General features: G+C 48.2%; 1 protein-coding gene across 2 annotated transcripts in view; it reads right to left on the reverse strand.

Moving 5' to 3' along the window:
- Window positions 1-13,728, reverse strand: part of LOC139545586 (CCN family member 1-like) — a 30,304-nt gene that overhangs the window by 16,037 nt on the left and 539 nt on the right. The window contains exons 2-6 of one of the 2 annotated variants that reach the window (XM_071353533.1): window positions 9,046-9,090; window positions 8,841-8,913; window positions 7,628-7,803; window positions 7,244-7,408; window positions 2,172-2,312 (exon numbers count right to left, since the gene is read on the reverse strand). In XM_071353533.1, coding sequence (XP_071209634.1) covers window positions 2,172-2,219 — 48 coding nt within the window. In that variant the 5' untranslated portion in view covers window positions 2,220-2,312; window positions 7,244-7,408; window positions 7,628-7,803; window positions 8,841-8,913; window positions 9,046-9,090. Of the gene's footprint in view, window positions 1-2,171; window positions 2,313-7,243; window positions 7,409-7,627; window positions 7,804-8,735; window positions 8,914-9,045; window positions 9,091-13,728 lie in introns of those variants that run through there. The other variant, XM_071353535.1, reaches the window with a different exon arrangement.

Genomic DNA, 13,728 nt, shown 5'->3' on the forward strand with positions numbered 1-13,728 from the left:
TAGTGCACACACCTAATTAGCAGATGTTATTGCGGGTGTAGTGAAATGCTTGTGTTTCTAGCTCCAACAGTGCAGTAATATCTAACAATACACAGAGAGAATGGCACCGGAGGGGATGGCTGCTGTTTTATGGGCTCCTAACCAATTGTGCTATTTTTTTTTTTTTTGCATTGTTTGTAAATTATGTACATAAAGTTGATGCAAGCCTCTCTTATGACCGAAAAGAGCTTCTGAATATCAGAACATTGATTACACACCTCGAACATGACAAAGATTGTTTCTTTAATGAGTCTGACGAGAAATATATAATGTTGCTCCCAGACAAGGCCCAAATCCTTGAGAATAAGGAAATATATGGAGCGCAGATCAGAGAGTCTTGTGAAAATTTGTTGGCGAGTGGGTAACCCGCCTCTACCATCAGTTCTATTGGCCAACGTGCAATCACTGGAGAATAAACTGGATGAGCTCTGTTCGAGACTATCCTACCAACGGGACATTAAACTGAAATATATTATGTTCACTGAGTCGTGGATAAACGACGACATGGATAATATACAGTTGGCTGGGTTTCCCAGCATCAGCAGGACAGAACAGCTACATCCGGTATAACGAGGGGTGGGGGTGTGTGTCTATTTGTCAATAACAGCTGGTGCACGATGTCTAAAATTTATCTAGTCTCGAGGTATTGCTCGCCTGAGGTTGAATACCTTATGATAAGCTGTAGACCACACTATCTACCAATAGAGTTTATCTACAATTGCTTGTAGCCGTCTATTTACCACCACAAACTGACGCTGGCACTAAGACTGCACTCAACGAGCTGTATAAGGCCAGAAGCAAACAAGAAAATGCTCATCCAGAATCGACCCACCTAGTGGTCGGGGACTTTAATGCAGGCAAACTTAAATCAGTTTTACCTAATATCTACCACCATGTCACATGTGCAACCAGGAAAAAAGAAAATCCACATCACCTTTCAGATGACGCAGATGTTATGCTACAGAACTGTAATACGTTCATCCAATGGCATTGAGGACTATACCACCTCAGTCACCGGCTTCATCAATAAGTGCATTGACCACGTCATCCCCACAGTGACCGTACGTACATATCCCAACCAGAACCCATAGATTACAGGCAACATCCGTACCGAGCTAAAGGCTAGAGCTGCTGCTTTCAAGGAGCGGGACACTAATCCGGACACATAAGAAATCCTGCTATGCCCTCAGACGAACCATCAAATAGGCAAAGCGTCAATACAGGACTAAGATTGAATTCTACTACACCGGCTCTGACGCTCGAAGGATGTTGCAAAGCTTTCAAACTATTATGGTCAATAAAAGGGAAGCCCAGCCACGAGCTGGGAAGCCCAGACTGCAGGGCCAGACGGACTACCAGGACGTGTACACTCAGAGCATGCCCGGACCAACTGGCAAGTGTCTTCACTGACATTTTCAACCTCTCCCTGACCATGTCTGTAATATCTACATGTTTCAAGCAGACCCCCATAGTCCCTGTGCCCAAGAAAGCGAAGGTAACCTGCATAAATGACTACCACCCCGTAGCACTCACGTCGGTATCCATGAAGTGATTTGAAAGGCTGGTGATGGCTCACATCAACACCATTATCCCAGAAACCCTTGACCCACTCATACCGCCCCAACAGATCCACAGATGATGGAATCTCAATCGCACTCCACACTGCCCTTTTCCACCTAGACAAAAGGAACACCTATGTGAGAATGCTGTTCATTGACTACAGCTCAGCTGTTCATTGACTACTGGGGTAAACAGGCCGTGGCTCGGGTGGTTGAGGTCCTTGATGGACTTCCTGTGATTCATTGGGCAGACCGCACCACCACCCTGTGGTGGTGCTACAATCCTGATCCCCAAGGCTGCCATGAAGATGACTTGTTAAATAATCAAATACTGAATCATGAGATAGTTGATTGTTGAATAAGGATTAGGCCTGTAGAAACGATGTAACATATATTGTTATGTTACCATGTTAGGCTACACTTTGACAAAAAAAGAAAAAGCAACCAGCCAGAAATATTATTATTTATCTAAAATAAAAGGATAGCTCTGGATGAAATATTTAATGTTCACAGGCCTGATGAGTGTTTTTACTTCTGGGTCTTTCAGTGTCTTTCTTCCTTATCAAGGTTTACCATCTCCATTTGTATCCGAGTTGACGCGTGGTCTGTGGCCATTGTCATCAGAGTTCCTCCTTGACCTCTCTCGGGCTCCTAGACTTCCTTCAGCATCTCTCCCTGAGCATAGGCCAAATGTATCATCCTCTCCTTGACAGTCTGTGGAATCACATAGAGATCAGGAAAATAATCAATGAGAATAAAATGCATATATTAACACTTCTGATGTACAAATACATTTCAAAAAGTAGCAGATGAATGATGATACAATAAAACAAACATAACAAAATATCCTATACTATATTGATTGTGGCGTACAGCAGGTCAGCCACCAGGGGGAGACGGCTCCATCTGCTGGACGTGCCAGGTCTCGACGTGCTCTCCGGACAGGATTAATTGGGGCTGATTGAGAGTTGGTGAGTAATCAAGGGCTGATTGCTCACCAGCTGTACAAGTCCCATAAAGCTGCCAGAAGGGCAGCACACAGGAAAGATACTGGTGAAAGAAAGGACTCCCGTAAAGTTGGGGACAGTTCCAGAGGTAACAGGAGTGAGTTCAGTTTTTGATCCCCACAGGATACAGCAAGACCCGGAGCCCAGAAGACGGTATCCCGGAGAGGGTCTCATGGGGGAGACCTATTATTTTAATAAACACCTTTGAAACTGAGCTAATCCTTCTCTGTCCGTGTCTGATCCGTGTAAACGTTTTGACCCAACCCCCTCGTCTGCCACAAGTGGTGGAGAATGCGGGCATTCTGATAACGTGGTCAGATCAGGGTTGACGTTTACGCAGCATCAGCATGGACGAGATGGTAGCTCAGTTCATCCGGGCCCAACAGGCAGTTCAGGAACGAACGCTGGAGGAACAGCTGCTACAAAACGTCCGCCTCATTGAGGAAATCAGGAAGCCACAAGGAGGAGCGTCTAATGAATCACATCCAAACCAGTTTTTAATCAAGCTAACAGAAGATGACGACATCGAAACCTACCTCTGTACGTTTGAACGGACGGCACTACGGGAAGGATGGCCAAGACAGAAATGGGCCAGTCTGCTGGCCCCGTTTCTCTCTGGGAATGCCCAAAAAGGCATATTGGGACCTGAACGATGCGGCTAACTACGACGGACTCAACCTGGAGATACTCAGCCGCTACGGGTACAGCCTGGCCCATCGGGCTCAACTCTTCCACAACTGAAGGTTTGTAGCCGACGCATCCCCCCAGCCCAGATGAGCGACCTACTGCGTGTCACCAGAGGATGGCTCCTAACCAACGTTTCCACCCTCTCCATCCTAGACAAAGTGGTCCTGGATCGCTTCCTACAGGCACTACCCCACGACATGAAGAGGGCAGCGAGTTTATGCGCATCCCAGACCTTGGAAGGCCTCCTGGAAGCAGTGGAGACGCATCAGAACACTCAGGCTCTGCTGAGTGTGAGCCGGGCCGAGTCGTCGACCAGTTTGAGGAGTCGGAAGGACAGCCCCACTGCTGTGTACCCCAAACCGACAGTCGGCAGGGCCAAAGGACAGCAAACCCCTGGAGAGACGGCTGGGGTAGGGCCAACCCGCCACCGACGACCCCAGGTAGATGGAGACCAAAGGAGGTGTTTTGAGTGTGGCGCCTGGGGGCACATTGCCTGGAATTGTTCGGCTCGAGAGGAGTCGATGCCATCAGCAAGCCCCGGAGGCGAGGTGTGTCACACAGTGAACTATGTCACCTCTATTAGACTCCGGAAGTATGGTTACCCTCGTAACCACGAGCCTGCTGAACCAGGAGACCGAACGTGGTAGGGAGATGTCCATTCCCTGTGTTCACGGGGACACAAAGCGGTATCCAACCGTATGGGCCAACATCGTGACGCCACAAGGGAGCTGCCAGATGAGGGTGGGTGCAGTACCAGAGTTGCCTGTACCTCTGCTAGTGGGACGAGATTGTCTGCTGTTCGCGGCCCTGTGGGGGCACGAGCTGAGGAAGAAGGTACAAGCCACCCAAAGACGAGAGCGAGGACAACCCATCGCCTGTGCGGCCCGGAAGCAAACGGTTGACCAACCTGTATCTATGGGTCTGGAGTCGGAGGGGGTGTCGGAACCCGACCCCCCTGGGGAACCACGGGAGGTAGAGCCCAGCCTCCCCCTCCTCGATTTCGAGGGGCCAGTCGAGACACCCGCTGGGGCCAACTCAGGGGACAATTCGGGACGGCCCAGTGGGAGGATCCTAACTTGAAAGCCGCCGCAGCCCAAGTGATAGTGGTGGATGGACAGCTACTTCCGGGGGTGACTGACTGGCGATACCCCCATTTCCAAATCAAGAATAACCTTTTGTTTCAGGGGTCGCGCCAACAGGGGGAACTTCGAGAGGTATTGTTGCTGCCCCGACGGTACGTGGGAACCGTTCATCAGCTGGCCCACACCCACCTGTTGGGGGCGCACCTGGGAATGGAGAAGAACCGGGAACGGATCACCGCCAGGTTCCACTGGCCCGGGATGAGGAGGGCCGTGGAAGACTACTGTCGTAGCTGCCCGGAGTGTCAAATGATTGCCCCAAAGGCCCACTTCCAAAACCCACTGGTCCCCCTACCGATCATCGGGGTGCCCTTTGAACGTGTCGTCATGGACATAGTGGGACCCCTGGTAAAAACAGCACGAGTACACCGGTACATCCTGGTAATAGTAGATTATGCCACCCGGTATCCCGACCCCCTTATGCAGCGTGGTAGAGCACGTGGAGACAATGAGGGAGCAGATGACAGCCATATTGCCAGTCGTGAGGGAACATATGGAGAAGGCCCAACGCGCCCAAGCCCAGGTTTACAATCGGGGAGCCCAGCCCCGAGAATTCCAGGTGGAGGACAGGCTGTTGGTCTTAATCCCCACGGCCGAAAGTAAGTTCCTGGCAACATACCATATGAGGTGATCGAGAAGCTGGGACCTGTCAATTACCACGTACGGCATCCGGGGAGACGGAAACTCCAACAGATTTACCACGTGAACCTGTTGAAGTGGCACAAGAGGACAGCCTTGGCCGTGTTATGGTCGGGACCCAGGACGCCCACGGTACCAGTGGTGGTCCCGAGCAATGAGGACCTCGACCCGGCCTAGAAGCAAGAGCTCAGGGAGCTCGTCGATCGGAACACGGCGGTGTTCTCCGAGAAGCCGGGCCGCACAACCCTCATTGAACACCACATCCGTACCCGGCCCAGGGAAACGGTACAAGAGGCCATATCGGATTCCGGAGGCCCGAAGGAAGGCCATAAAACAGGAAGTGGAGGCTATGCTGAGGGTCATTGAAGAGTCCCACAGTGCATGGTGCAGCCCCATTGTGTTGGTGCCCAAACCGGACGGTAGCCTCCACTTCTGTAATGATTTCCGGGGAGTGAACGACATAAGCTTGTTTGACGCCTACCCCATGCCGAGGGTGGACGAGCTCATCGACCGATTGGGAAAGGCCCGGTACATCAGCACCCTTGACCTGACCAAAGGATATTGGCAGATACCATTGGCAGCCTCATCCCGGGAGAAGACAGCGTTTTCGACACCAGACGGATTGTATCAGTACCGGGTACTCCAGTTCGGTCTCCACGGAGCCCCACCCACATTCCAGCGACTGATGAACAAAGTACTTCGACCCCACCAGCAGTACGCAGCGGCCTATCTGGATGATATCATCATCCACAGCCAAGGTTGGGCAGAGCACCTGACGTGCTCAGACAAGCCGGGTTGACCGCGAACCCCAAGCAATGCAAACTAGTGTTCGAGGAGGTGGAGTACCTGGGGTATTTGATCGGACCGAGGAACGTCAAGCCCCAGGAGAGGAAGGTTCACGCGGTACGTGACTGGCCCGTTCCACGCACCAAGACACAGGTCAAGTCCTTCCTGGGACTGGCAGGATACTATAGCCGGTTTATCCCCAACTTTGCGGCTATAGCTTCCCCCCCTCACCGATCTAACCAGGGCTTGCCTCCCGAAAACAGTGAAATGGAGGGACGAGACAGAAGCGGCGTTCAGGCGCCTGAAGGAAGCGCTGTGCTCCCATCCGATTCTCGTAACGCCCGATTTCCACGTGCCGATGTTGGTCAAGACGAATGCATGTGACACGGGACTAGGGGCCGTTCTGTCCCAGGTATACGATGGGGAGGAGCACCCCATCATGTACATCAGCCGAAAGCTGATACCCATAGAAAAAACTCTATTGTTGAGAAAGTGTCTAGCGGTGAAGTGGGCGCTAGACACTCAAGTATTACCTGTTAGGTACCCACTTCACCCTGGTCACGGACCATGCTCCCCTGGTCTGGATGGCCAGGGGAAGGGACACAAACGATCAGGTCACCAGGTGGTTCTTGTCCCTTCAACGCTTCTCTTTTTCTGTTGTGCACAGGTCAGGGGCGAAGCATGGAAACGCGGATGCCCTATCGAGAAGGGAGACATACGTCGCACTGATGACAGTCCCCTCCCTGACAGAGCTAGGGGAAGGTGGGGGCGTACAGCAGGTCAGCCACCAGGGGGAGACTCGTCGAGGTCTGGTGACAGACGGAGTTATACATCGAGGCAACGGCTCCATCTGCTGGACGTACCAGGTCTCGACGGGCTCTCCGGCCAGGATTAATTGGGTCTGATTGAGAGTTGGTGAGTAATCAAGGGCTGATTGCTCACCAGCTGTACAAGTCCCATAAAGCTGCCAGAAGGGAAGCACACAGGAAAGATACTGGTGAAAGAAAGGACTCCCGTATAGTTGGGGACAGTTCCAGAGGTAACAGGAGTGAGTTCAGTTTTTGATCCCCACAGGATACAGCAAGACCCGGAGCCCAGAAGACGGTATCCCGGAGAGGGTCTCATGGGGGAGACCTATTATTTTAATAAACACCTTTGAAACTGAGCTAATCCTACTCTGTACATGTCTGATCTGTGTAAACGTTTTGACCCAACCCCCTGGTCTGCCACATGATATACTCACCACATCTGTCAAAGAATTGTAATTGTAAGGCGCCGATGGTGCTTTGAGGACATGTGAAATGAGTTTCAAATCCAAGGATGAACTTTGATTGGTTCATGCTGAGTGTGTTGGCTAGATTTGAGAGGTGAAGAGTCAGACACTTACTTGGTTGCAAAGGGTTTTGACAGCTGAGGTTGGAGCTGCTATAGAACCTGAAGGAACTGTTTGGCACCAATGAGAGATGGCACTTGGACTTGGAGGCCAGTGGACCACCAGCATGGCCCCGCCACATCCCGTCCACACAGTCCAGGCAGTGCCAAACAACAGGACCTGCAATACACACACATTTTCCTCAACAACTTTCTTTGACATATTTATCTCTATTGGTATCACACCAACATGTATATATATAAGTTCGTTACAAATGAGCTATTCTTTGATCAACTTAATCCATTCATTGTCAGATCTACAAATCTGTAAGCCTCTCTGTGACAGCATAGCAAAGCCTCCTGGCCTGCATGCATATGTAGCCTAGAGCTCCAGTGTTACCTATGGACAGAGGGATCCTGGGGTGGTGATGGAGCATGGCCTTAGGGATGGGGTAGAAGCCAAAGCCATCCCACTGCTGGGCTGGCTGGGAAACAGTTACGTCCTCTGGGGGCGATGGCTTTTCTCTGTCACAGTTGGGCGGAAGGTTGTGCATCCCCTCCAGTCTAGAGTAAGAGCTATGACGACAGAAGAAAAAGGAAATCATTTTTTGGGGAAACAAACTTATATTATTCTCAAACAAAACATGGGTCGCCAGAATTACCTTATTCAAGTGCGACACTACAAATATTTGTTTATTCTCATTGACTAAACCCTATGAAATAGCAGTTCCTCTCCTCGTTACACACACCAACAGGACATTACGATAGACAAGTGTTGTCTACAAGAAGCATACATCCTAGACAGTATATTTTGAAAACATTCAGTTAAGTCTTTAATTCATTTGTTTATGAAGAGCTGTAAAAACAAAATTGTCTTACATTCTTCCTAAAGCACGGATAATCAAGGAAGTACGTGACAACTGACCACTCTCTACATGAGATGTTGGAAAACAGAAAATAAACACTGAGTTATAAAACTAGGCAGAAAAGCTCACTGTAATAAGAGCTATCAGGGCCCGCATCTTCAGAACCAATGCCCAGTCTCACTCTCCCATGACTCTCCCTCATTGCTAGACATGTGGAGCCAAATCAGGGTTTTTCCCATCTCTCAACAAGACTGATGAATAAGGACTGAGAGGCAGCAGCAGGTTTCACGCCTGTTAGTTACATGTACTCTACGCATTCCATTTCACTCAAAGAGCAATGGAGACACCCCTTTTAATGACCAGTCAGATCATAGGTCAGCCATACTTCGAGTTTCAAAAGAATGCCATGGGGCAGTACGTATTGTATGTTTGTATGTTTGTATGTTGTTTGTATGTTGAGCGATCCTGCTGGGTGTGTTGCCTCAGCACCCTCTCCCTAACACTGTGGAACACCAGAGGCTTGTTCCTGAGGAGGAAAGCACTGGGGACCCTGGGTGCTGAGGGGGGTTGGGCGTGTTTGAGCCTGGGTCTGGGCCTCTGGGCTAGCCTACAATGACAGGAGCTCCTGGTTCTGGGGCCTACCAGCATCCTCCTCCTCCCTCTGGGGGTCAGTGCCAGGCTTGGCCAGGCCAAGGTCTTTTGGGTGGACAGCTTGCTGTGCAACTAGGGAGCCCAACCCATGCTCACTTCTCAGCTGTGACGTCAATGGTGTCAGCTGGAACGGCACCCTCTTCCACACATTCTTGGACTTCTTTCTGTTCTATAACACACAATATAGATGAGCAAATGTAACTGGTAAACGATATAGGTGTTTTCATTGACACTAATGTAATACAAAGATAAATAACCTGCCACATACAATTTATGAAAGCAGTGAAAATATGGTACTCACCACTTGAGGTTTTTCAAGACGGAAGGCAAATGAGCTCCTTGACAGCTACATGGGGAGATTTAGGCATGTGTTCAAAAAAGGCAATTTGACACCAAAATCTGCATATCTGCCAAGTTTAATGCCTAAAAAGGTTATGTGGTAAGCAAACAATACAATCTTCTAAGGTCTAGGGCTATAACATAAAAAGTACAACAAAGTGACTGATATGACGAAAAAGAAAGATAAAATCCACATCAAATACAATAAATCATGTGACCTATTTTGGGCGTGGCTCTGAAGGATGTGTTGGGGATTGGGTATCCACATCAATAGGGAGCCAGAGCCCCATGATGCACTGGAGCAGCTGGCCAAATTATTGATCTGGGCTGAGCTGCAATAACAGCCACAACAGACATTACACAGCATCAGCTCTACTACAATCAACATTACTTACCATAGAAAAGAATAGTCTACAAAAAATACAACTTTGGTTTTCAAAGGATGTAAGACAGTCAACAAGCCTTGCATCTGACATTAGGCTTACTATCTGCTAGTGTAACTGTGACCAACCTTGACTCCCTTGTGTTGCTTGTCACTAGGACTATGGTCAACAGAGTTAAACCCTGGAAAGTGGAGATCTGCACTGCAAAGAATGAGAGTTGTAATTGCTTCAAATGTAGACCCTTATGCAAATCTATTGGTCAAACTTTTAAACATATTCAACTAAAATGTAGGACTCAATTTTGGGGGGTGTTTTCTGTTGCAGTATACTGGATAGCCAATGGCAATATACTTACTATATTGAATTGTATTAGGCTATAACTCTGTTCTGTTCTCTCTCACCTCTCCAACCTTGTGTTGTGCTCCCTCTGGTGGGCTTGTGACTGGCTGGAGGGGAGAGTTTGAGAGGCATCTGTGGCAAAATTCTCATCTTGTAGAGCAACTTCACTTTAAGGGTCTTTCGGCCTTCATTCCACTCTGATAACCACACTAAGGGTGGTTAATGTATCAAGGCTGCCCATGGACTACACTTGAGAGAATGAGTAAGTGCAATCATTTAGTCCTGTACATGTGCTACACACTAGCTATTCCCAGTGTCCATGCTAGCATAACACATAACAAGTAGTGTGCTATTACGTAGATTAGAAAAGAACTGACTACTTTTTTGGCGAAGCCCCATTCTTCTCATTCATTGGAAGGAAACAACTTCAAAACATCCAGAGAAGCTTACAGTAGCTATCTAGGCCAGCCACTTCTACAGTAACATGCTGACCAGACACGTCGCGTGCGCGAGCATCGCAAAATACATTTAGAAATCCATGTTATTCGAATATTGCGCCCACGCGCGTCAACAACCATCTGCGACGCCAATTGCTAAAAATATAACTTTCTATTTCTTACGCAGATCGCGCTCAAAGTCCTGCCTCTCCCATCTCCTCATTGGTTTATAGAAGCAGTTACCCACGTGCCATCTCATTGGTTATACACACATGGGTGATTGAAAGACGAACTTTGTTTCCGGTTGTCATGGTAATACAATGAAAGTTTAGATGCGATCACCATATAAGTTCAAAGATGAAAAAGCATGGAAGGAGGAGAGATGACTAGAAACGATTCGGTTGGCCATTTTATGTGTGGATTAATTGTCGGAGTAGAGGTCCTTGTGCATTTCAGGTAAAATAACAACCTCACTACTCACTGGACCCTTATGATCACTCGACTAAGCATGCCTCTCCTTAATGTCAATATGCCTGATCCATTGCTGTTCTGGTTAGTGTTTGTCTTATTTCACTGTAGAGCCTCTAGCCCTGCTCATTATACCTTATCCAACCTTTCAGTTCCACCACCCACACATGCGATGACATCACCTGGTTTCAATGATGTTTCTAGAGACAATATCTCTCTCATCATCACTCAATACATAGGTTTACCTCCACTGTATCAAATCAAGTTTATTTTATATAGCCCTTTGTACATCAGCTAATATCTCGAAGTGCTGTACAGAAACCCAGCCTAAAACCCCAAACAGCAAGCAATGCAGGCCAAGATGTTCAAAATGTTCATAAATGACAAGCATGGTCAAATAATAATCAGGAATAAATGTCAGTTGGCTTTTCATAGCCGATCATTAAGAGTTGAAAACAGCAGGTCTGGGACAGGTAGGGGTTCCATAACCGCAGTCAGAACAGTTGAAACTGGAACAGTTTCGCAGTTGAAACTGTATTCACATCCTACCATACCTTTGTCTGTACATTATACCTTGAAGCTATTTTATCGCCCCCAGGAACCTCCTTTTACTCTCTGTTCCGGACGTTCTAGACGACCAATTCTCATAGCTTTTAGCCGTACCCTTATCCTACTCCTCCTTTGTTCCTCTAGTGATATAGAGGTGAATCCAGGCCCTGCAGTGCCTAGCTCCACTCCTATTCCCCAGGCGCTCTCTTTTGATGACTTCTGTAACTGTAATAGCCTTGGTTTCATGCATGTTAACATTAGAAGCCTCCTCCCTAAGTTTGTTTTATTCACTGCTTTAGCACACTCTGCCAACCCGGATGTTCTAGCCGTGTCTGAATCCTGGCTTAGGAAGACACCAAAAATGCTGAAATCTCCATCCCTAACTACAACATTTTCAGACAAGATAGAACCGCCAAAGGGGGCGGTGTTGCAATCTACTGCAAAGATAGCCTGCAGAGTTCTGTCCTACTATCCAGGTCTGTACCCAAACAATTTGAACTTCTACTTTTAAAAATCCACCTCTCTAAAAACAAGTCTCTCACCGTTGCCGCCTGCTATAGACCACCCTCTGCCCCCAGCTGTGCTGTGGACACCATATGTGAACTGATACCCCCCTTCTATCTTCAGAGCTCGTGCTGCTAGGCAACCTAAACTGGACCATGCTTAACACCCCAGCCATCCTACAATCTAAGCTTGATGACCTCAATCTCACACAAATTATCAATTAACCTACCAGGTACCAGCCCAAAGCCGTAAACACGGGCACCCTCATAGATATCATCCTAACCAACTTGCCCTCTAAATACACCTCTGCTGTTTTCAACCAAGATCTCAGTGATCACTACCTGCATCCATAATGGGTCAGCGGTCAAACGACCTCCACTCATCACTGTCAAACGCTCCCTGAAACACTTCAGCGAGCAGGCCTTTCTAATCGACCTGGCCGGGGTATCCTGGAAGGATATTGATCTCATCCCGTCAGTTGAGGATGCCTGGTTATTTTTTTAAAATGCCTTCCTCACCATCTTAAATAAGCATGCCCCATTCAAGAAATTTAGAACCAGGAACAGATATAGCCCTTGGTTCTCTCCAGACCTTACTGCCCTCGACCAACACAAAAACATCCTATGGCGTTCTGCATTAGCATCGAACAGCCCATGTGGTATGCAACTTTTCAGGGAAGCTAGAAACCAATATACACAGGCAGTTAGAAAAGCCAAGGCTAGCTTTTTCAAGCAGAAATTTGCTTCCTGCAACACAAACCCAAAAAGTTCTGGGACACTAAAGTCCATGAGAATAAGAACACCTCCCAGCTGCCCACTGCACTGAGGATAGGAAACACTGTCACCACCGATAAATCCACTATAATTGAGAATTTCAATAAGCATTTTACTACGGCTGGCCATGCTTTCCACCTGGCTACCCCTACCCCGGTCAACAGCACTGCACCCCCCACAGCAACTCGCCCAAGCCTCCCCCATTTCTCCTTCTCCCAAAACCAGTCAGCTGATGTTCTGAAAGAACTGCAAAATCTGGACCCCTACAAATCAGCCGGGCTAGACAATCTGGACCCTTTCTTTCTAAAATGATCTGCCGAAATTGTTGCAACCCCTATTACTAGCCTGTTCAACCTCTCGTATCGCCTGAGATTCCCAAAGATTGGAAAGCAGCTGCGGCCATCCCCCTCTTCAAAAGGGGGGAACACTCTTGACCCAAACTGCTACAGACCTATATCTATCCTACCCTGCCTTTCTTCGAAAGCCAAGTCAACAAACAGATTACCGACCATTTCGAATCCCACCATACCTTCTCCGCTATGCAATCTGGTTTCAGAGCTGGTCATGGGTGCACCTCAGCCATGCTCAAGGTCCTAAACGATATCTTAACCACCATCGATAAGAAACAATACTGTGCAGCCGTATTCATTGACCTGGCCAAGGCTTTCGACTCTGTCAATCACCACATCCTCATCGGCAGACTCGATATCCGTGGTTTCTCAAATGATTGCCTCGCCTGGTTCACCAACTACTTCTCTGATAGAGTTCAGTGTGTCAAATCGGAGGGCCTGTTGTTCAGGCCTCTGGCAGTCTCTATGGGGGTGCCACAGGGTTCAATTCTTGGACCGACTCTCTTCTCTGTATACATCAATGATGTCGCTCTTGCTGCTGGTGAGTCTCTGAGCCACCTTTACGCAGACGACACCATTCTGTATACTTCTGGCCCTTCTTTGGACACTGTGTTAACCCTCCAGACGAGCTTCAATGCCATACAACTCTCCTTCAGTGAACTCCAATTGCTCTTAAATACAAGTAAAACTAAATGCATGCTCTTCAACCGATCGCTGCTTGCACCTGCCCACCATCACTACTCTGGACGGTTCTGACTTAGAATATGTGGACAACTACAAATACCTAGGTGTCTGGTTAGACTGTAAACTCTCCTTCCAGACTGACATCAAACATCTCCAAT

The sequence above is a fragment of the Salvelinus alpinus genome, chromosome 19 (assembly GCF_045679555.1).
Source record: "Salvelinus alpinus chromosome 19, SLU_Salpinus.1, whole genome shotgun sequence".
NCBI lineage: Eukaryota > Metazoa > Chordata > Actinopteri > Salmoniformes > Salmonidae > Salvelinus > Salvelinus alpinus.